The sequence below is a fragment of the Bemisia tabaci genome, chromosome 1, assembly GCF_918797505.1.
Source record: "Bemisia tabaci chromosome 1, PGI_BMITA_v3".
In the NCBI taxonomy this organism is placed as follows: Eukaryota; Metazoa; Arthropoda; class Insecta; order Hemiptera; family Aleyrodidae; genus Bemisia; species Bemisia tabaci.
In genome coordinates, this window is record NC_092793.1 from 46,254,434 (window position 1) to 46,275,153 (window position 20,720).

General features: G+C 40.7%; 2 protein-coding genes across 12 annotated transcripts in view; one reads left to right on the forward strand and one right to left on the reverse strand.

Annotated features, from left to right (window-relative positions):
• Nucleotides 1-17,652, forward strand: part of LOC109038914 (uncharacterized) — a 37,364-nt gene extending 19,712 nt beyond the window's left edge. For 2 of the 11 annotated variants that reach the window (XM_072301779.1, XM_072301765.1), the window contains 7 exons: nucleotides 2,405-2,462; nucleotides 9,231-9,363; nucleotides 10,121-10,318; nucleotides 11,332-11,746; nucleotides 13,024-13,304; nucleotides 14,710-15,107; nucleotides 15,558-17,652. In XM_072301779.1, the coding sequence (XP_072157880.1) occupies nucleotides 2,439-2,462; nucleotides 9,231-9,363; nucleotides 10,121-10,318; nucleotides 11,332-11,746; nucleotides 13,024-13,304; nucleotides 14,710-15,107; nucleotides 15,558-16,424 (2,316 nt within the window). In that variant the 5' untranslated portion in view covers nucleotides 2,405-2,438 and the 3' untranslated portion in view covers nucleotides 16,425-17,652. Of the gene's footprint in view, nucleotides 1-2,404; nucleotides 2,463-9,230; nucleotides 9,405-10,120; nucleotides 10,319-11,331; nucleotides 11,747-13,023; nucleotides 13,305-14,709; nucleotides 15,108-15,557 lie in introns of those variants that run through there. The other 9 variants (XM_072301786.1, XM_072301775.1, XM_019054183.2 and 6 more) reach the window with 7 other exon arrangements.
• Nucleotides 2,477-9,221, reverse strand: LOC109038913 (uncharacterized). Its single transcript, XM_019054181.2, has 2 exons — nucleotides 6,156-9,221; nucleotides 2,477-4,359 (listed from the first exon to the last, which is right to left on the reverse strand). The coding sequence occupies exons 1-2, from the start codon at nucleotides 6,751-6,753 to the stop codon at nucleotides 3,914-3,916; spliced, it is 1,044 nt and encodes a 347-aa protein (XP_018909726.2). The 5' UTR covers nucleotides 6,754-9,221; the 3' UTR covers nucleotides 2,477-3,913.
• Nucleotides 17,653-20,720: the final 3,068 nt, after the last annotated feature.

Sequence of the window (20,720 nt, forward strand, 5' to 3'; positions counted from 1 at the left end):
GGTTGCCTACTAAATTTCTTGTAATATGCAATCTCTGAGAAAGTTACTGGCCAGCACAGTAATTCTGACTTTTATGACTTAAATTGACTCATGTAATTAATTTCGTCCAGTTCCTATAATTTGCAAATACTCATCTTAGCGAACAACGTAGAGCCAAACATCAGCCTAATGTCTTTTTTCTGTGTGCAAATGTGACAAAAAAAGTCGCACTTGATAGAACAGGTTTAAAAAAGATGATTCCTTTGTTACCGATATGAATAAAATAGCGTAACTTTCTAAGGAATGTACATTTGGCTTTTTTTAGCGGGCGTGCGAAAATTTTACCTCGGTTATTCGGGTGAAAAGAAAATGATCAAATCGACGGAAGTTCTTCGTTGGTTGCAAAAGAGGAAGAAGATTACCAAAAAGTACCAATGATCTAAAAAATCTCCTGCACTTCAAACAAAAGTTTTTAAAATCCTGAAGAATGTGGTTTCTGACCCAGCAACCGTCAATGATTAGAATGACTGATCTGACGTGTCGTTGCACTCTGATTAATGATACGTAGTCTCGGAAAGTTTCTGTTTTGTTTCCTGATCAAGGGTGCCAGCTTTAGCTCCAATTACTTCGATATGAAGAGATAGTTCGGTATCCATAAAGCATATTGTGAGGGACGTCGTCAAATAATAACCAAGTTTGAAAACATGAATCCTTCGGTGTTCAAAATGAAAAATTTTGAAACGGATATAAAACAGTTTTCACATTTTGATATGTGCTTAAATTTGAAATTTTGACAATATTACTCTGTCAAGACTAGACAATCTTGCGATGCAATACCCAATACATATACTGTTAAATTAATTAGAGCCCCATTCATAAATGCAGAATTGTCTTAAATCTTAATAAGGGAACATGATTACGTTGCACGAGAACAATTTTCCACTTTCATATATAAGAAATGTCATCTGTTAAATTTCACCGAAGATTCCTTCGGTGAAATAGAGATTCTTCGATAGAGTTTAAACTCTATCTTAAAGGCACGATCATTTTCACTCTACATGACATTATCTTCAAGTCTCTTGGTTAGGTCAGCTTTCTTGGATCCTGTTGGCTTTTCAGCCTCTGTAAATGCACTAGGTTTATGTGCCATCATCTTTGCTATTACTTTTTCTCTCTCATCAGGCCATTGATTTCAGCAGAGATAGGTCCAAGGCTTTTTTTGGTGTGGTGAAGCCACACTCTGGTCATTTGGCATATATATTTTAAGAAGCAGGGAAATTATTCTAAGGTTGGACGCTTCTCGATTATCTTGGGCAGATTCTAATGTGATTTACATAAATAATGTGTCAATTTCCCTAACCTTTTAGAAAATTTTGCAAAATTTCAATCAGAATATTTTTACTGCTGTTCCAGCCCTGTGTTTCGTATCCGCGGTGATACAGCTCGTCAGAGCATTGTCACGCTTAAAATCTCAGATTATTTCACACCACCCATACACAATGAATATAATTTTAAATAAGAGATATGACAACACTGCGCGACTCTGATGACTGAGCCACTGACCACTTGATCAGAGACTTAATGAATTCACTCCGTGCCAACATCTAACTAGCCAAGAGCAGGTCAAGTTCCAGCATACTGGCTGTGCTCTTGAAATCACTTTTCCTTTTGTAGGTGCTCTTTAGAATTGAAGATTACACGAATAAAAAAAAGAACTCTGCCTCTCGTTGTCAGAAAAAAGTGTTTTAGATGCACGTATTTTGTTTACTTATACATTTCCGCAAAAAAAAAAAAAAAAAAAAAAAAAAAGAATTTGGCGAATACTTTTTGACGTATGTGATTCCAAACTAAATTTTGGAATTTAATATGTAGGCTCTTTTCTAAGTATCTGAAGATCATGAATCAACTTACTGACTGCGTGGGAAAATAATCTTCTTCAGTGCCACATTATAACTGTAAATTATACACACTGTGGCCAAAGTTACATTGTAAACCCTAGTTTTCCGAATGGAAAATAATTGTGTGTTGAGAGTAACTTTTGAAATCTCTTTACTGCAAACATATGCTAGAGAAGAAAGTTTCACGAAAATACTATTTTAGCAGCTTAAATTAATCTCATCTCTGAATCTTTGCCACGTGCTTTTCAAATGGAAGTCAGAACTCAGATCTGAACTAAACTGTGAAATTATTTTATTTTTGGACGAACTAATAACGAAATCATAGTCACGTAATCGTAACTTCTATGAATCAAAATTAAAAATACTTCTTGGATTTTTCGCGCACATTTGTCTTGAAACATGACAGTGTGGCATGAAATATTTACCTCAAATAGTGTTCTGACAGCTCACGGTAGATATATTTTAAACGCTGTCTGGTCTACGTCGAGTCAAATAATCAAAGATTAAAAAAACTTTTTTTGTTTCAGACGAACCAATCAACCGGAGAGTCCTCTTAGGCAAATGGTATTTCAGCGATGGAATTTGGTTACTAATTATTTCACATTTTTTTTCACATTAGCATATTTTTTTACTCTTAAGAAGAAGCTTGGAGGGGTACAGAAAACTCTGTTGATTTAGCACAGTGGAATTCATAGTCCTAATAGGTAACGAAAGTGACATTGAGGTAGGCCAAGACTCTAATGTAAAAAAGGAAATTTTTTATTCGAACAGTGAAAACAAAAAAGCCTTATCATCCTCGAAGGTCACAGAGCCACATGAGATGGTCCAAATGTTTAACTTAATTTTACTATAGGTATGCCGTATAATGTGCAGTTCTGTTTTCAATGTGTTGGAAGTGAGGATTTTATTAAAGTTTTTCTCATTTTCGCAGAAGACAACATTTTGCAAAAATCAAACTGTAACTTCTCTCATTAAAAAAAAAATAAAATCTCTAAACAGTAGATTAACTTCAAAGCTTTTTCACACCGTGTCTATTATTTGCTGAAACCCCACATCATTGATGTTACAAAATTTTGGTGTGAGATTGTTTCTAAAAGCAACACCCTTTTGGGACAGCTACTCTATTTGGAAAACTAGACTCGTGGATAATAAATATAGAAACAAGTAATGGAGTAAAACACCGTATCCTTGCAGAGCCGGATTTACCGAACAGTCGTACTAAGCGCGCATCTGGGGGCCCGTACCACAAGTTGGTCCGCGCCTTAAAGTTTTTCCCTCTTCTCCTTTTACATAAACTTTTTCATTTCTTTTTTCGACTCCAGTACTTTCTCTTCTTTGGCTTATAAATTTATCAACAATAGACCCATTTCCTTCTTTTTCCGCAAAATATCTGAAAAAAAAAACCCGCCTCAAACTGCGTTTAAGAGGGGTTAAAATTTCCTACTTTATCGAGAAAGGGCCTTCCGGACTTTCTTCTGCAGGGAAAGCTCGCCATTAAAGACCCTGTACCCAAATGGTGCACTTTAAAGGGGCCGCATTACTTACTGCGCCTGTTATTATTCCAAAAATCTAAAATTCGGCCCTGTGTCGTTGCAATTTTATCACCCCCCCCCCCCCAATTCGTCACTCCTTTGGCATAAGGGCGTATCTCGATCTCTGCACGAGCCTCAGAAGGCATGGCTTTATTGTGAAACAGGGCTCACGTGAAAATTGAGATATGCCCTTACGTCCAGCGGGCCCATTATTGAAACTGGTGGACAAAGCGATAGACAAAGAAGACACAGGAAGTATGGAGCTATCCTATTGGTTGACATGGTTGGTTCTTATAGACCAAGGAAGAAATTGATGGACTAACTGTCGGGTCTTCAGTGGATTGCCGTTAGTTGGTCTATTACCTACCTCCTATGTCCATTGCCACCACCTGCTTCCACCAATAGGATCCCTCCAAATCCCTTTTGTCGGCTTCGTCTATAGCTTTGTCTATAAGTTTCAATAATCGGCCCGCAGAGGGGCAACGAATTGTGGCACTCTAGCACTCAGAGCTGAAGAGCACTTTTGGCGGAATCTATCTCATCCCCCTCACTGGCAACGATGGCGTCGTAGTCCTCGGTGGTGGTGCCCTCGGGCTTGGGTTTGTTGGGCTTGTTGCCGTTTTGGGACCCGGGCGGGGGCTTGGGTTTGGTGCTCTGGGGTTTGGGCGGCTTCGGGGGTTTGGTGGGCTTGGGCTTGGGGATGTAGGGGTCCTCGTCCGGTGGGGGTCCCAACCCCCCGCCGTCCTCAGGCCGCACGACCGCGAACCCGTTGCTGCCCAACCGGATGCAGTCGAAGCTGAAGGCGAACACCTGGTACTCCACCAGGAGCCCCTCGATGTCGATGCACATGTGCATGTTCCGCCCGATCATGTAGATGTTGCTGAACTTGACGCAGAACTTCAGGTTCACCACCCGCGGCAGGGGGATGCATAGCGGAGGTGGGTTCTTCCCTGAAAAAAGAGTCCGCGAATTAGCCAAACTTCTTGAAAGATTGTTCAACGAATTCGGGAACAAAGAGCCCGAATTGGACCGCGTTAAACAGAAAGGAACCAAGCCACATCAGCTATTGCCAAATTTATCAGAGGCATTCCATTTTTTACGAGAGAACATCAGTGTGGATTTCTTTGAAAATTTGCAGGAATTTACTGCGCACTGTGGAGAAAATCCACTGAAATTCGCACAAAAATCCGCACAACCGTTTTCACGTAAAAAATTAAATTGCCCGATTAAATTTGGCAATAGCTGATGTGGCTTGGTTCCTTTCTGTTTGACGCGATCCAATTGATCTTAATATCAAATTGAAGTGGTTATGCGTCGGTACCGCTCCGTCAAATAAAACTTCATTCGTCAGTACATCGAGTATGCTGCAAAAATTGATGACGACTCTCGACCGCTAGCTCAGCTCTATAAGTACGTGCCGTATTCAGAGAGACAAAATATAGACCCTCTAATGTAAATTCAACAACAGTTAAAATAAAATAAGCCCAAAGAGTTGCCGCATATTTGTATGTATCCCCGGTTTTGGATTAGCGCTAGAACAGAAAATCACCATTTTTATTTCTTTTCGATGTTAGACTTTTCCACTCTATGACATTTTCCCCCATGGATTGGGAATCAAACGGTATGAAAACCTCGCATATTTTGCAGTGAAAAATGTAAGCGTTTTATAAATTGCAGTGACTTTTACCACTCAAATGACATACCATTGGATTCTGAATGTTATTGCATGTAATGCACTTTCGGTCCCAAAAAATACTACCGTGCCGAGGAAAAACACCGTATGAACATTCGAGAGTTGCCAAATTTCCTTCAATAAAATGTTAATTTTCAATGCCAGTTATGCATATTTTCGCTTGGTATTTTCAGATAAGATTCAGATTTAAAATACTCTGAAAAATTGAGGGGAAAATATTCACAGATTTCCCTGACACTTCGCATTTTTAAAGGAAATTTGGCGACGTCTGAAGGTTTCTGCGGCGTTCTTCCTCAGCACGGCAGAAAAGGTCACGCGCTTATTCGGACTCAATTTTGCAATTAGGAACTACAATTTCTAGCTCATACATAAAAACACGTATCTGCATGGAGAAACTTAAGTTACATATCGACGGTGTGAGCCCGCAACCACGTGTCTCGTTTGCGTTGTTTGAAAATATCCGCTCCTATTTTATTTTTTTTTAAAAAAGTACACTGGAAAAAAAAACACATTGGATCTTGAGTCCAGACTCTTAAAAACATCGACAAGAAAAAATACTCTTGATTCGGATTTTTACTTCAATCGGATTTTTGCTTAAATCAAGAACGAAGCCTTTTAATTTCAGCGGAGTTCCTTTTGATTTAAGCTTAAATCTGATTGAATCAACAGTATTTTTTCTTGTCAATGTTTTCAAGAGTCTGGACTCTAGATTTGATGTGTTTTTTTTTTTCCAGTGTACAAATCAACATTATTCCTTGAGGTTCCTGCAGGATTTTCGTCTTAAAGAGGAGAAAAATCACGGCAGTTTTCAAGAACTACGGTCAAGTAGTTTTCCGTTAAAAATAAAGTATGACAGGAAGTCTGCAACGTCACATACCGAGATACGTGGTCGCGGACTTACACTGTCGATATGCTGTTTCTAAATTTAGCCAGAAATTATAGTTCCCACTTGAAAAATGTAACCCATTTAGTGTAACCTTCATAGATGGTGACAAAGTCGATTTCGGGGGAGGGAAGGGGGTGGCTGCATCACATACGAACAAAGGAACTCACCGGACATCCTGCGCTGATAGAAAACGCGATCGTTCCAGATCATCCGGACGTGAAACTCGAAGTCCTCGTTGAAGTACGTGACGTTGACGCAGCCCCTTTGCTGGAAGTTGATGTTGAAGTTCTGGAGGATGCGTCCCGTGCAACACCCGCAGGTCCCTCCGTCGCACGAGCACGGGTACTTGATCTGCCCCAACCACGGAGCCTCCGTGCTCGCAGGGACGGCCTCGCTGACCACACTCACCGGCGCCGCTTGAGTCGTCCCTCCGAGGGAGACGGGAAGCGGCAGGGTCAGATTCGCAGGGATCTCCACGCTCCCCGTCGAAGGAGTTTGCTTCTGAGGGCTCTGCGTCCTGTTAGCGCCCTTCTGGGGTTTGGGGATCGTCTGCGTCTTGTTCGGGCCCGGTGTCGGCTTGGCGATTATTTTGAAGGGACGCGGGAAGTTGGGGAACAGGTCGAAGAGACCCGGATCCCGGCCCGTCCCTGGGGCGTCGGCCTCCAGGGTCACGTTCGCGAAGTCCGACGCGAAGTTCACCGGCACCAGTATGGAGATAAAACAGACCATCGAGGCAACTTTTGTCGTGACGCTCGCACTTTTCATTGTCAAGGATTTTTTTAGTATTATTAGTTTAACACAAAATTATATTAGACATAAATTGAATAAAGAAAAAAAAAGAACGAGAGATTTCAAAATATTTTACATGTTCATTTTCACCGGGCAAATGAAAAATTAAACAGGAGAAACGAGGAGAAAAAAATGAGTCGCCTGTTCGTTTATTATTGCAAATCCGGGGTTCTACGAGATTAAATTGTTTTTAACTGTGTTTTTTTAACTGATTAACTTGTAAATTATTATAGATTGAACAATCCGAGTATCCGAGCCTCTTGTTGCTTATGAGTCCGTAATTATTGAAATTCAATGTCTGAGTGAGAATTCCATTAACTCGCGAATCGTGAAAAAATAAATGTCCCGTGCCCTCTCTGATAATTCTTTCATTAACTTTCATTTGAATAAATCCATCTACTATTCAATCCGACGTACACGTCGTATGCTATCACTAAAAACTTTCGATGTCTAACGGGACTTCATTCATATGATCTTACCTTTATTACTTGTGACTCGCGGAGAGTAATATTTTCTGAAAATTCGAGGACAATTAATAGATGCACTGATTAAGATTGTCATTCAGGACGATATTGATGGCTTGCTCGTTGAATAATTATCTATTTTGCCACTCTATAATTGGCCCACTTTTAAAGTTCAAGTGACACAAAGCATCTGCGGAATTTATGAGAATAAATATTTCATTCGATGAATAGGTTCGCTACAGATTCGGGAACAGTTGTATCCAAAAATACAGGCACTACATTGTTTCCATGCGCTTCGTGGTGGGTGGCGTTATCACATAATTATCACTCGAAAAAAAATAATGGTTTTTTTCCGAATCATCTCACAGAGTCACACGAAAAACATAAATTCCGGGCGCTCAATTTCATTTTCATCCCGACTTCGCGGCGCGGCACAGCGTTTATCTCGATCATTCACCCGAAAGAACTTAAATAAAATAAACTTATATGAATTTTGGCGGAGGATGACTTAAAATTAGGGTCTGATAATCACGCACACTGTTCTTCGAATTGTGGATACCCGCTCTTCCGCAATTTCCGGCCACGACGACTAAAATCCACAAAATTCCCGAGTCTGTTGCACGACGTCTGCGAAGATGAAATCAAGATTTGATTTTAATTGCAGGACCGAGACCCTAACCTACAAAAGTAAAGTTTTGATCTGCGGCGCGTCGACCTCTGTCGCTTGGGCCTCATCCTAATGCCCGATTGGACCAGTTCCAAACACCCGTGGCCTTTTTCGCTTAGTTGTCGTATCAGGCAATATATCCTAATTGAAGCATTAAAATTACCACTAAATAATATACTTCACGTTTTATTGAATTGTATCTGAATGCTTTAGTTGCAGTTTTAAATTGGAAATTTAGCCTTTTAGATGACCGTAATGATTCATTAGGAACACCCTTTGGAATACATGACGTTGTATTTGGGGAAGGAATATACAGCAGGATGACATTTCAAAGTGGCATCATTGCCCTTCTGTGCGCTTTCCAACGGATCCTCTTTGACTTGCATCTTTTTGTTCTCACCAGTCATATGATTGAGTTCCTTTCAATGGTTGATGACTTAGATCCGCTATCCACCTTTTGTTTCCAGCACGCGGCTTTTATTGTCTCCAACTATATGTAAAACAACTGAGCTAGTGGAAGTACTCTAGCTTAAGTCACACCTGAAACTAGGTTGTGGTAGTACCATTCAAGAACTTCTCAGTCCGTTTGCTTGCATGAATACCTACGCCTGATCAGATCAGAAAATCAATCCTTTAAACCCTTGAAAAACGTTCATCCAAAGGCACATTAACTTTCAAATATTAATAAGCAGCTGCTCAGTTGACTTATTTTAAAACACAAGCTTCGGCTAATACGAATTAAGAGAAACAAGAAAAAGAAAAACTTTGACGATAACAAATTATAAACATTTTTATTTATGATTCCGCCAAGACCATGAAATGGAACTCCTCTTCATTGTCCACTGAATTACAGCGTATAATCAGCAGCAGTTTATTCAGGAAAGGGACAAGAGGGTAAACTTTCAAGAATTAAATAGGAAATGTTTAAAAGTTTATAAAAAATCCCCCTCTTTCCGAAATGAATGATAGTAAGATTTCCCGGGCGCTTTCTTAGCCTAGCGTTAAAGTCTCTCAATTGTTAGAAAGATCAAGCTTTTCAAGCAGTGAAGAAAACAAGCTGGCCATAAGTTTTCAGTGTCGAACACCGTTGCACCCATCTTGAACATGCCATATTTACTCAAAATGCTTTTGAGCATGTTTTTTCTCTTCTTTCCGTTTAGTCTTTTTGTTTTCCTCCATAGTTATAAAAAAACAAAATTATTTTGATTTTTCGGACGGATATTCTTATGAGCTACAAGTATCTGTGCAAAATTGAAACGAATTTTGAATATTTAATTAGACGTTCAGCTTCTTCCAAAATGATGTTTTAATTGTTTTTCTAGGATATGGAGCGCATATGGCATAGCACTTCGAAAACTAGTGGAAGAGTAGTGCTGCTTGCAATATGGCTATCGATCATTCCTTGGTTCTGTTCTGCTCAGTCTTGGAAGAAACTCGATGATGCGAGATATTCAGGTCACTCAGAGGGGTCTTAATTCTTCTAAATGAAGTTCCAAGTAAATAATTGTGTTCCAACTTCAGGTCATCTTTAAGGACTTCTAAAATTACAAAAAAAAAAAAAAAAAAAAAAAAAAAAACCTCATCACTAAAAACTGTCTAAATCTTTACTCAATCTTAAATATGTATTATAATATTTCCTCAGTTGCGTTCGGTGACTAAATGATTTAATCCCTACTATAAAAAATTTCAAGCACATGCACTATCTAGGGGAGGACCTGATCCCCACAGAAAGCTCTTGCACTTCCCCCGTTCCCCTAGAAAATTTGTGATCGTCTTTAGTTGCTCAAAATCAGTTAGCGATGAACGATAAATGAGTCCTTGCCCCTCTCCCAATTTCACTAGCTACGCTCATGTACAAGTAATCGCTGCACAGACAATCACTGCACAAGCAATAATCAAAAGCCCCCACAAATTTAATATCAATAGGACTTCCCATATTAAAGTATTAGGTCCTCTTAAAAACATCGGCCAGGTAGTAGGTAAAGGTCTAATTTCATTAACCAAACGAACATCCTGTCAGCTTCGGGCAGATTTTGAAACCTACATCTGTGGTGTAGCGTATTAGAGTACCTTAATTATTACATAAAATTGTAAAACAAGGAAACTTCAGTTTTGCATGTCAAGCAGTGAACGAGGAATATGAAGTCATGAAAAATAGACCCATCGGCTTATAAAACTAAAGTTTGTTAATCAAGAGTCGGTTTGCTTGCAGATGGAAGTGATGATGTATCCGTCGAAGAATCTGTAAGCAAAAATGCTTCTCTGTATTTGGACCGGAGTGTTGTTGGTGATGACTTTAACATCGAGTTGAATTTCTTCAGATGGGGAACATGTCAAAGGGCAGATCTAAGTAAATCTTTGAAATGCTGTGAAACTGATATCAACACTGATGAAGATAGAAGATATTACGGTAAGTATCAATGAATTGGCAGAACTAATGCAGGATAAGCATACAAATTTGAATATAATCAATGACGATTAACGACTTCAATTGAAAATAGAGACGACAAAGAATTACGACACGTAAGCTGAGAACGAATCTACGTTTGCTTTTATTTGCATCACCCTTACAGTACCAGTACACTCCATTGCCGCACAGTAGATCGAGTCAAAGAGGTCGGACATGCTTTTTGGACTAAAACTGCATCTAGATGTTTTTTATGTGAGAGATTTTAAAGTTTAAGGGGTGTTTCCAGAGGTATATTTCACGAAAAAACCAATGGAACCTCTTCTAAAACTTGTATGTAAAGTTTTGTATGAACGGAATTATAAGCTTTTAAACTTTCCGAATTGTATCCGACCTCTCCTGTTGGCTCGATCCACTGTATGCCGTTAGCTGTTTTTGTACTACAGTAAAGTCTCGATTATCCGCGGTCTGTGGAGCGAACTTTTTTTTCTTAATTTTTCTATTTCTTTTCAAAGCGACCGGGACCGAACGGAGAAATTCGGGGTCATTCCTCTCTTCTTTGGAAAACCATATTTCCATTTATACGCGCACGTGCAGGCCTCCATTATTACCTGAGTGTTAAAAACGAAGGTAGAAAAGGGTCGGAGCACTTTCAACTCTTGGGGAAAACCTGATTCTTAGTTGATGATTATATTCTTTTCTAATGCATGGTAAGTGTCTTCACTGATTCCTTTAAAATACAGTCTTTCCGATGACTTTTTCCAGCAGTCTTGCGTAGATTCGGATTATCCGCGATTTTCGATTATCCGCGATATCTCCGGTCCCAATTATCGCGGATAATCGAGACTCTACTGTACTGAATTTCAAGAAACTCTTTTTCGGCAGCCTGCGAGGACATCCCCGCGGACACGGCTTCCAATTCGCGATTTTCGATTATCCGCGATATCTCCGGTCCCAATTATCGCGGATAATCGAGACTCTACTGTACTGAATTTCAAGAAACACTTTTTCGGCAGCCTGCGAGGACATCCCCGCGGACACGGCTTCCAAGTTCGTGCGGGCCAGGTTGGAGGTAGGCGACTTGCAGCGCTCCCTGATGAGCCGCTACAATCGCGAGGTGAACTCCCTGTTCAACGCGAGCGAGAACCCGGCCTGGGCGGAGGTCTCGCGGCGGCCGATCGGGGAGCTCGGAGACGTCCCTTTCAGCTACTTCCTCGGGCGCCCCGTCGAGGGTCTCCTCCGCCGGGCGCTCAACCGCTCCCTCGAGGAGTCCCTGGACCCGGCCAACGACCGACGCAGGATCGAGAAACGGCTCCAGGACTTGAGGCAAGCCGTCAGCGCCGCCCTCAACCACACGCTCAACGACATCGTCAACGAGTCCCTCGACTACGTCTTCCAACTCGATGACCAGGATTTTGATTATGTCAGTGGGTAAGCATAGTTAAAGAACTTTTTTTCTATCTTCTTTTTTCAGTTATTTGAGGTTTTTAATCCATTTTAGGATTTTGCAACCTTCAGTGAGCATCGGGTCAGGGTTAGTACGCATTCATGCTCCAGGCTTTCAAATTTTCAGGGATCAAGGCCAAGAAGGAGAACTATCATAAGAAGTAACATAACCTAAGAACAAACATAAATGTGGTTTAATACTTGCAACTTCCGCCACCACGCCGACCGCCTTGTGTTCGGCGCAATGCGTGAAGTATTTATGCAGTCTTGTAGGCGCTATGTGTTTCACGCCGACCGCTGCTGGGCTGCTGACCGCACTGTTTGACGAAATGCGTCAAGTATTCAAGCAGTCTTTAGGCGCAATGCGTCTCAAGCCGACTCCTGCTGACCGCAGTGTGTTTGACGTAGTGCGTGAAGTATTCGTGCAGTCTTGTAGGCGCTATGCGTTTCATGCCGACCGCCGCGCCGAGGGCTTCTCCTTTTCATCTCAGTCCTCGTCATCATTGCCCTCTGCGCCGCTCCGCTCCAGGTCAAATTGCGTGTTTGGTTTCTCTCTTAACTCGACTAATTAAAGGTGCTGTCTGTTGTATCACCGAAAGACGACAAAATTAGAAATTACTATTCGAGTTCCCAAGCCACTCATATTGCCATCATGCTAATGGAAGCGAACTCGATGGAATGAGAGTCACCCAGCCAGTGTCGGATCAAGCAAGTTGGCAGCACCGTTTTCTCTGCATTTAAACCTTTGGAAATAAATTGATTTTTGGATGGACGAGGTGCTCCATCAAGAATCGTTGCCGACCTGCTGGATCCACCTTTGAACCTTGTTGTGACAGAACCTTCTAACAGCGAAAACCGCTCCTCGCGGAAAATTGGCGTTAAATTTTCACGACGAATGCACTTGACGAAAACTAATTATTGACGGTAACACTTGTCTGCCTGGCCAAATTCCGTCATAGGACGATACCAGATAAGATCACTTTAACAAGGAGTCATGGAGACAAATACTCTCTGCTACATGAGAATAATAATTATTAAATATCAGTGGCGTGGCGTGAATTGCGATACATCGATTGTTATGCCAATTAAACCTATAGTAAAGAATCGATTATTAAGGTGTTCGCTGCGAACACCCTGTTTACCGATCCTTTTCCATAGGTTTATATGGCATGACAATCGATATATCGCAATTCACGCCACGCCACTGATAAATATCCCGAAAAAAATTCGTAATAAAATTTGTATTATTGTTATCTTTGGAGCAGACAATGGTTTCGCATACGGAACCTCTCCTTGGAGAATATTTTTGATTCAATGTTGCAAGCAAATGGAGCGAATATGACGGGGGTCGAGACGCTTTTACGGATTGCATGGAGACTTTTTCTCAATCAACAACAAGAATCTTTTGAAAAATTCCTCTCCAACCCTGGGGAGGTAGTCGCATGGATTTTTAACACTTACATGAATCTTTTTGGCAACAACCGCACCGGTATTTTCAACAGGGAAGCACTCAGAGGATTCGTTCAGTATTACACCGCAACTGGTGAGTTCCATCTCTCTAGAGGTAGATTGTTGAGGCTTCTTTTAATGTGGATAGTGATGATTTTTCTTTTTAAGATGTCTTACTAATACTCCATATTTTCCAACCACCTGGAGATAATCTCATTCATAGTCGTTCTTCTTCCAATTTTCCCCTCAGAGGGCGCCCATATGATTTACAAAGTGACTGAGGGAGTTACGAGGAGGAATTTCATTTGGCATCATTAAGGGATAACATTCATGTTTTTCTTAAAGTTCGCGTGTTTTTTAAATAATTCCATGCAACGGATTCAAATGATTTGTCAGTACAATGGGCCTGTTGCATGCAAGAGATACAGCCGTGCAAATAGACTATTTAGAGGTTAAATGACACGAAAATTACGATGGTCACATTAAAAAAGTCTGAAATACACTCCTTACTGCGCAATTTGCGTTATTAGGAACGCGCTTTTTCAAATTTCCCGCGTCTGGGGGCAGTTTTCTAACGGAAACAATTAACGGCAATTCGCGGCTATTTCCGGTCAACTAAAACTGACGACATAGGTAACCTAAAAATCGGAGCTCGTGATATCGTGAAATGAAATGTAGAAGGATTGCGTTGGATATTTAAAAGTTGATCGATTTGGTTACCGCATAAACGTATATGGACCACTATAAGAGATCACGTTGGGTTTGTAAACAAACTGAAGGAAAAAATAACAACAACAACAACGACTCGGCATCTTCCGGAAATCACCGAGCCCGCCATTTGCTCGTTTCCGGTGATTCGAAAACTGCCCCCAGACGCGGGAAATTTGAAAAAGCGCGTTCCTAACAACGCAAATTGCGCAGTAAGGAGTGTATTTCAGACTTTTTTAATGTGACCATTGTAATTTTCGTGTCATTTAACCTCTAAAAAGTCTATTTGCGCGGCTGTATCTCTTGCATGCAATAGGCCCATTAATGTGCAAAAGAGAAAATATTGAGAGTTTACCAAGTTTTAAAGTAGGTTTACGCCAACCTTAAAATGTATTGAAATCTTGGATTTTTTCTCTTGTATTTTGAATCTTCTACGGGGATAAATCATTGCCATCTGATGTGAGGATGTATTTATAAAGCTACACTGTTTAATTTGGTCAAAATCTTCCTCTTTGTGATGCTGTTTGAAAGGTCCTTTTAAATCACCCTTAGTCACAGTGTAAATTTTCGAAATCAGTTTACCAGTAGGTATTTTAAGATCACTCATGAAAAACCTTGTACTTGTTCTTTCATTTCAGTGGAATACAATTTTTAATCACAATTGGATCGTTCAGGAGTCGAACTTTCCCTGTAAAAGCACCGTATATCTAAAGAACGGCTCTGCTTACGACCTTTAAAATTTAATTTTATCGGAGTCTCCTCAATAGTATTTTTACCCTTTGGTCTTTCAGAAAGTTACCGTGTAACGATACCTCTCTGTTACGCTCCAATACCGGCGTCGTCCTTGTGCTGGAACATTAACTTCATGATAAACACGAACAAGTGGACGGTGAGGAAAACTGTGAATCTAGCAGCCGAGTCGAGCCTGCTAGCCGCGGACTCCTTCGTCCTGGAACTTTTCGACCTGGACCTGAATCTGACCGGTTTCAGAGAGCGCCGCCAAGAGGGAGTTTGCGCCGACGGGAGGATCAGCCTATTGGATATGGACGGCTACCCGTTCCCGAAATTCGAACTCGGATGCCATCCGGTGTTCTACCACCCCCTCCAGTACGTGGACCAAGTTTTGTGTCTCCTGTACGAACGAACAGCAACCTCCCGCAACTCGCACCGGAACACCACCCTCGGCAAGGTATTTGATTATGTAAAACCCTCTCAAAGGAACTGTCCTACAACGAAGCCCGTATACAGCAAAAAAAGACAATTTCTTACATACTTTGAAATTTGTGTCCAAAATTTGTCTGCTTTTCGTATGGGGTCAAAAAAAAAAAATTATGGAACATGTCGAATGGGCAAGAAATTCCAAATATATTCCTGGTCACAGATAATTTACAGGTGTAATTCAGAAGGGGAAATTTGGCAACATTGAAATGTAGTTACAAACGTTCTTTCGTAAGGGAACGACAGGAGCGACGAAACGTGATGTACAATTTCTCACTCAGTTTAGAAACAACGCATTCATCATTATTTTCATGAGCACATGCGTGTTTTCAACGATGAGCCAGAAATTGTAGTTCATAATTGCAAAATATGGTCCATTACTTCCCCATACTTTGGTAACTATCACTTCCTTTTATTCCAGGTGTGCATAGACCCAATCCAGGCAACGCTCATGCACGAGCTCACGAGGAACTTCATTCGCATGACAGTGAGGAACAACAATCTTCAACCGAGCTCGAACAAAGTCTGCAAGAACATGGTCTACCAACTGCACACCCTCGGTACCGGAACCCCGAGGGACGAGCTCATGTCCCGCGCCATCACCGAGATGCTATCCTACAGCATCACGAACCTCCTCGGCGTCCGCTCCGACCGCCGCACCATCCTCAACTTCGTGCGCCTCTCCAGGGCGGCCCCGATTCTCATGGACGCCTGGGGCGCCATCGCCCAGAACTCCAACAGCACCGAGCAGTTCAACCGGAACCTCATGGAGTGCGGAGTCCTCCTCCTGCAGCACGGCGAGGAGCACCGCACCCTCGCTCTCCACCCCACGCCACCCCCGCAACCACCGACCTCCCCTCCGAATAGGTTGAGGGATCTTCTCCGACGCCGCATCTCCGACCACAGATTAGCTCCCCCTGCTCCGAGCTCGAATCGAAGAATCCGTCAGGTGGACGATCTCGAAATGTCGCAATGGGATGATATGAGTGGAACGCAGGAAGAGGGACAGATCGGCGATCCCCGAGACGATGATATACCGGCAATCCAACAGATCCAGGGCCAATCCGCCTTGAACAATAGCCTGGCCGCGCTGTTCAGACAGCTGGACGAGATGCGCTTCCGGTTGAGGGACTTCTTGGATGGCCAGAGGGTGAACTTCGAGAGTCGACTCGATGGCTTGTGGGATAGGTACGCGAACACGATCAGGGCCTGGCTCGAAAGTTTCCTGGCGCGCGTGCTGGGCACAGTCACCCAGTACGCGCCTTTGATCACCAGACACCCGGGATAGGAGTTGAATTGGACTACATTTTACAATTCGGAACTACAATTTCTGATCATTTATAAAAACTCCTATGTCCATAGGGAAACTAATGGTACATACGTTGTTTTTAAACCGAGCCAGAAATTGTAGTTCCGAATTGCAAAAGTCCAATTAATAGTCGTGACGAGAGAGGAGCAAACTTTGTAAATGAGGTTTGAAAAACAGTGAGGTTGGGTTGACTAATAAACCATCGACCATATTTTGGAGGGAAACTTTGGTTGAATAAACCAGAATTCAGTTCATGAGGGTTATTATTACTCGAAGTTCAGAGTCAAAGTTCAGTAATAATGACGGAGCTCCGTTAAGTTAAATGAAAATTAGGGGTCGTATTAAAAATCAGAGGCCGGATTAGCGCTCAAGGTCCGGAATTGTTGACAGGTAAAAGGGTCCGCACATTGCGGGTTGTGTACGTCGTGAATTGAAGGCGTCCTACGTTTCCAAGAGAACAAAAGGCCCCAGATGCCCTCGTGACTCACGGGGAATTGCGATGATTTGCAATCGCAGGAAAAATATAAGATACATAAGAAAATATATCGCACAGTTTCACGTCATAAGGCAGGTCCATACGTATTTTAAGATTGTCAAAATCATAAAATCTAATTTTTTTGTACTTCATATTTTTTACCAATGACAAATCGTTTTGAGGGTCTATTCCCAAAGTCAAACTGGTGGATCATACCTACTTGAATTCCGTGAAAATTGTTCCTCTCGTGATTCTACGTGAAGGCCTCTTGAAAACTCCCATTATTACTATAATGAAGAGGGGGAGAAATAGAGAAATATTAAATTATCCTATAAGTTTTTAACTTCCATCTAATGACTTGCAGTTTGTTAATTTCTTTATCAAGGAAAAAGAGCGCACCTTACAATTCCATGCATGATAAAGTTTCATGTGTACCAGTAAATAATGAAACGATAAACATTGTTATTTAATCTTATACCTTCTCATAAGAAAGAAATAGAAAAACTTATATAGAAAAGAAGTCATCTTTTTAGCATGTGTAAATATACATTTTAAAAATTAAATTCTTTACTAACTGCTATAAACATTCCGTAGCCAATGCTGCAGGACTGAACGTACAGTTCATCATTGTGTATATCTCTTCATACATACGTTCTTGTTATGTAGAATCTTTCTGAAATTACTATGTCTATGTCTTTCAATAAATAAAAAATAAAACAATGCCCCCGATGATACATGCATTTTTTACAGAGTTTTATTTCTCGAAAAATAGGTAGTCATTAGTTAGAATTTTTAAAAATTCACGTGGGGTTTGCCTCACTATTTTTGATCAAGAATATGTACGAGCAATTTTAAATACCACCAAATCATTTGAATTGTGCAAAAAGGGAAAATAAAAAAAATTAGAATGGAAAAATGATAGGTAAAACCTCATGGCTTAGGCGAACTTCAACTAAAATATACCTACCAATAGGTTCACAGCATCGTTTAAAAGGTTCAATGTAAGCTGATGGAATTCTATGAATGTGTGTGTGTGTGTTTTTTTTTTTTTTTTTTTTTTTTTTTTTTTTTTTTTTTTTTTTTTAAAGACAACGCTCATTCACGATCTACAGTATGTTTTTTGCCTATGCGGCGAATTGGAGGGGAATCCCAAGTAGACGATATTTATTACCAATAGGTTGACAACATCGTTTATCAGTTCAATCAAAGCTTATGGAAATATATAAATTTGAAGTGTTCAAATGGACTTTTATTCCATTACATTTGTGCTGTGGGGCACATTCGTCGCCTATGCGCTTGAATTGGAAGCAAACTTCAGTGGAAGATACCTAATAAAATATTCGATCGTCGTTTATTGGCTCAATCAAACCATACTGTGGGATTTCTGTACGTTTTTAAAAGAGGCACTCGTACTCTTAGGTATGTATGTTGCCTATGTGGAAAAGATGAAGGCGAACCCCGAATGGAGATTTCATGCCCTTTCACCCAAATCCAATTGCCCACGGGAATTTTCACCCAAAGTTTTTTTACCCATAGACACTAAGCCCAAGTAATTTCACCCGTGAGATGTTTAATCCTATGGTATATTGATACAATTTACTTGACTAGAAATTACTGAGGTAGACATACGCCCATTCCATGACTACAAGCATTTTTTTTTCATTTAGTCCAAAATTCATAGAGTGATATTAAGTAGGTTATTTTATTTGCGCTTTTAATACAACAAAATTACCCAGTGTCAGTTTTCTTTTTCTTTGTTTTATACTATCCTTAAATTTATCAGTGTTGTGCATCCAGTGTTGCCAACATTACCACAGAGCATGGAAGAATTGGCAAAATATTTTGACAGAACTTACGTCAATGGATCAAGAGAGCGCGTTCGGCGCCGATACAGGGTGCAACCTCCGAGGTACAGTCCAGTTCTGTGGAACCATTATCAATCAGTTTTTCATCACAGAGCTGGATTACTTGAGAGCAATAGGCCACAACATTGCCTAATCATTGTGAGTCACCTAAATTGCCTAATAATTCAAATAATCTAATAAATACGGATTTTCATTCATGGGTGAAATTTGGATGAAAATGCTGGGTGAAAATTCTTTGGGAAAAATTTTCTCGGTGAATTTGGATGAAGGGGCAATGGGGAAACTGGCTTTGGATCTTTTGACTTTTGGGGGAAAAGGTTTGGGTGAAAGGGCTCCAAACCCCGAATGGACGATATCATCCCAGTATGGATTCACAACATCTTTTCGGTTTAATCACGTTTGGTGTAGCGAGGTAAACAAGAGACGTTCGAGTAAACACCTATTCGTGCTCTCAGGTATGGTTCTTTCCAATGCAGAAAAATGTAAGGCAATAAATGATATCGACGGTGTAAGTCGACAATCACATAACTCGGTTTGTGACATCGCAGACTTCCTATCATGCTTTATTTTTTAAACGGACAACTAATCAACGGCAATTCTTTAAAACTGCCGTGATTTTTCTTCTCTATGCGAAGAGAATTCTGCATAAACTTCAAGGAATGATGTCAATTGGATTGAATTTTGCAAAAAGGAACCACTAGCATTGCAATGATGCTAAGATTGTGCAACTTCATTCTTTGCAATAAAATTGCGGATATTGTGAAAAACTATGAAATTTAGATGGTAATTTTTGTCTTAAATTCACAGTTTTTAGCGAGTAAAATGGAAAAAATTAATGGATAATCGGGTTTTTCCTCCAAGACAAAAGAAGTTGCACAATCTTAGCTATGCTGGTAACAGCTAAAAACAGCATTTGCGGACGACCTGGGAGTGATTGTCTCAGGTAATAATACCTGGGACTTGAAGAAAGTCTCAGGAGAAGTCACAAAACAGATTGGCGATGTCCTCAGAGAAAAAGACCTTACTCTTGAGCCTGTGAAATCCGAGGCCCTCATTTTTGGTAATCTTTATAAGATTTCCTCTGTCTTAGTAGATGATGTCAGGATTAGATCGAGCGAATTGTTGAAATACTTAGGGGTGTGGCTCTCTAGAGAAAACCTTAGTTTTGACTCTCACATCGAACTGGCTTGTGAAAAAGTGGAAAAAATTATCAGATCGCTATCTTGTTTAATGCCTTTGTCAAAGGGGCCTTCTTTTCTTAAGAAAAAGCTAATTTTCACGTCTGTCCTTTCTGCTCTCCTATACGGTCTTCCTGTATGGCACCACGACGCCACGAAAATAAGGAATATCAAGCTTATTCAGAAAACTCTTCGCCCTATCAAATTGAGGCTCTGTTCTGCCTACAGGACAGTATCGGAAAGGTGTTTGGAGGCAATTTCGGGTTTTCCTCCCATTCAACTCACAATGGAGGAGAGGATGAGAAGATATGGGAAACAAGAAAACTTCAGCGATATAAAGCAAGACATCTTACATCAGTGGTGCGATCTTTGGCTTTCTTCCCCTCCTTCTGAAGATGCCTGGTTTAAAAGGCTGGTTCCCGATTTCGAAGAGTGGATCCTTAGAGACAACAGAATGGAAACTGACTTTTTCCTCACCCAACTACTATCAGGTCACGGAAGCTTCAGATACTACCTCTTCCGGTTCAAACTAGTTCAGAACCCAAACTGTGTTTTTTGCTCTAGAGTAGTGGTAGATGATGCTCAACACACCTTTTTTGAGTGTGATAGGTTTTTAAGAATGAGACTAGAAATTGAGGCCGATTTGAATGTAGTATTTAATGTAGGAAATTTCCAACAGATAATTATAAAGAACTTGACAAACTGGATTAGAATTAAGAGATACGTTAAAGACATTATTAATATTAAGACCTTAGCT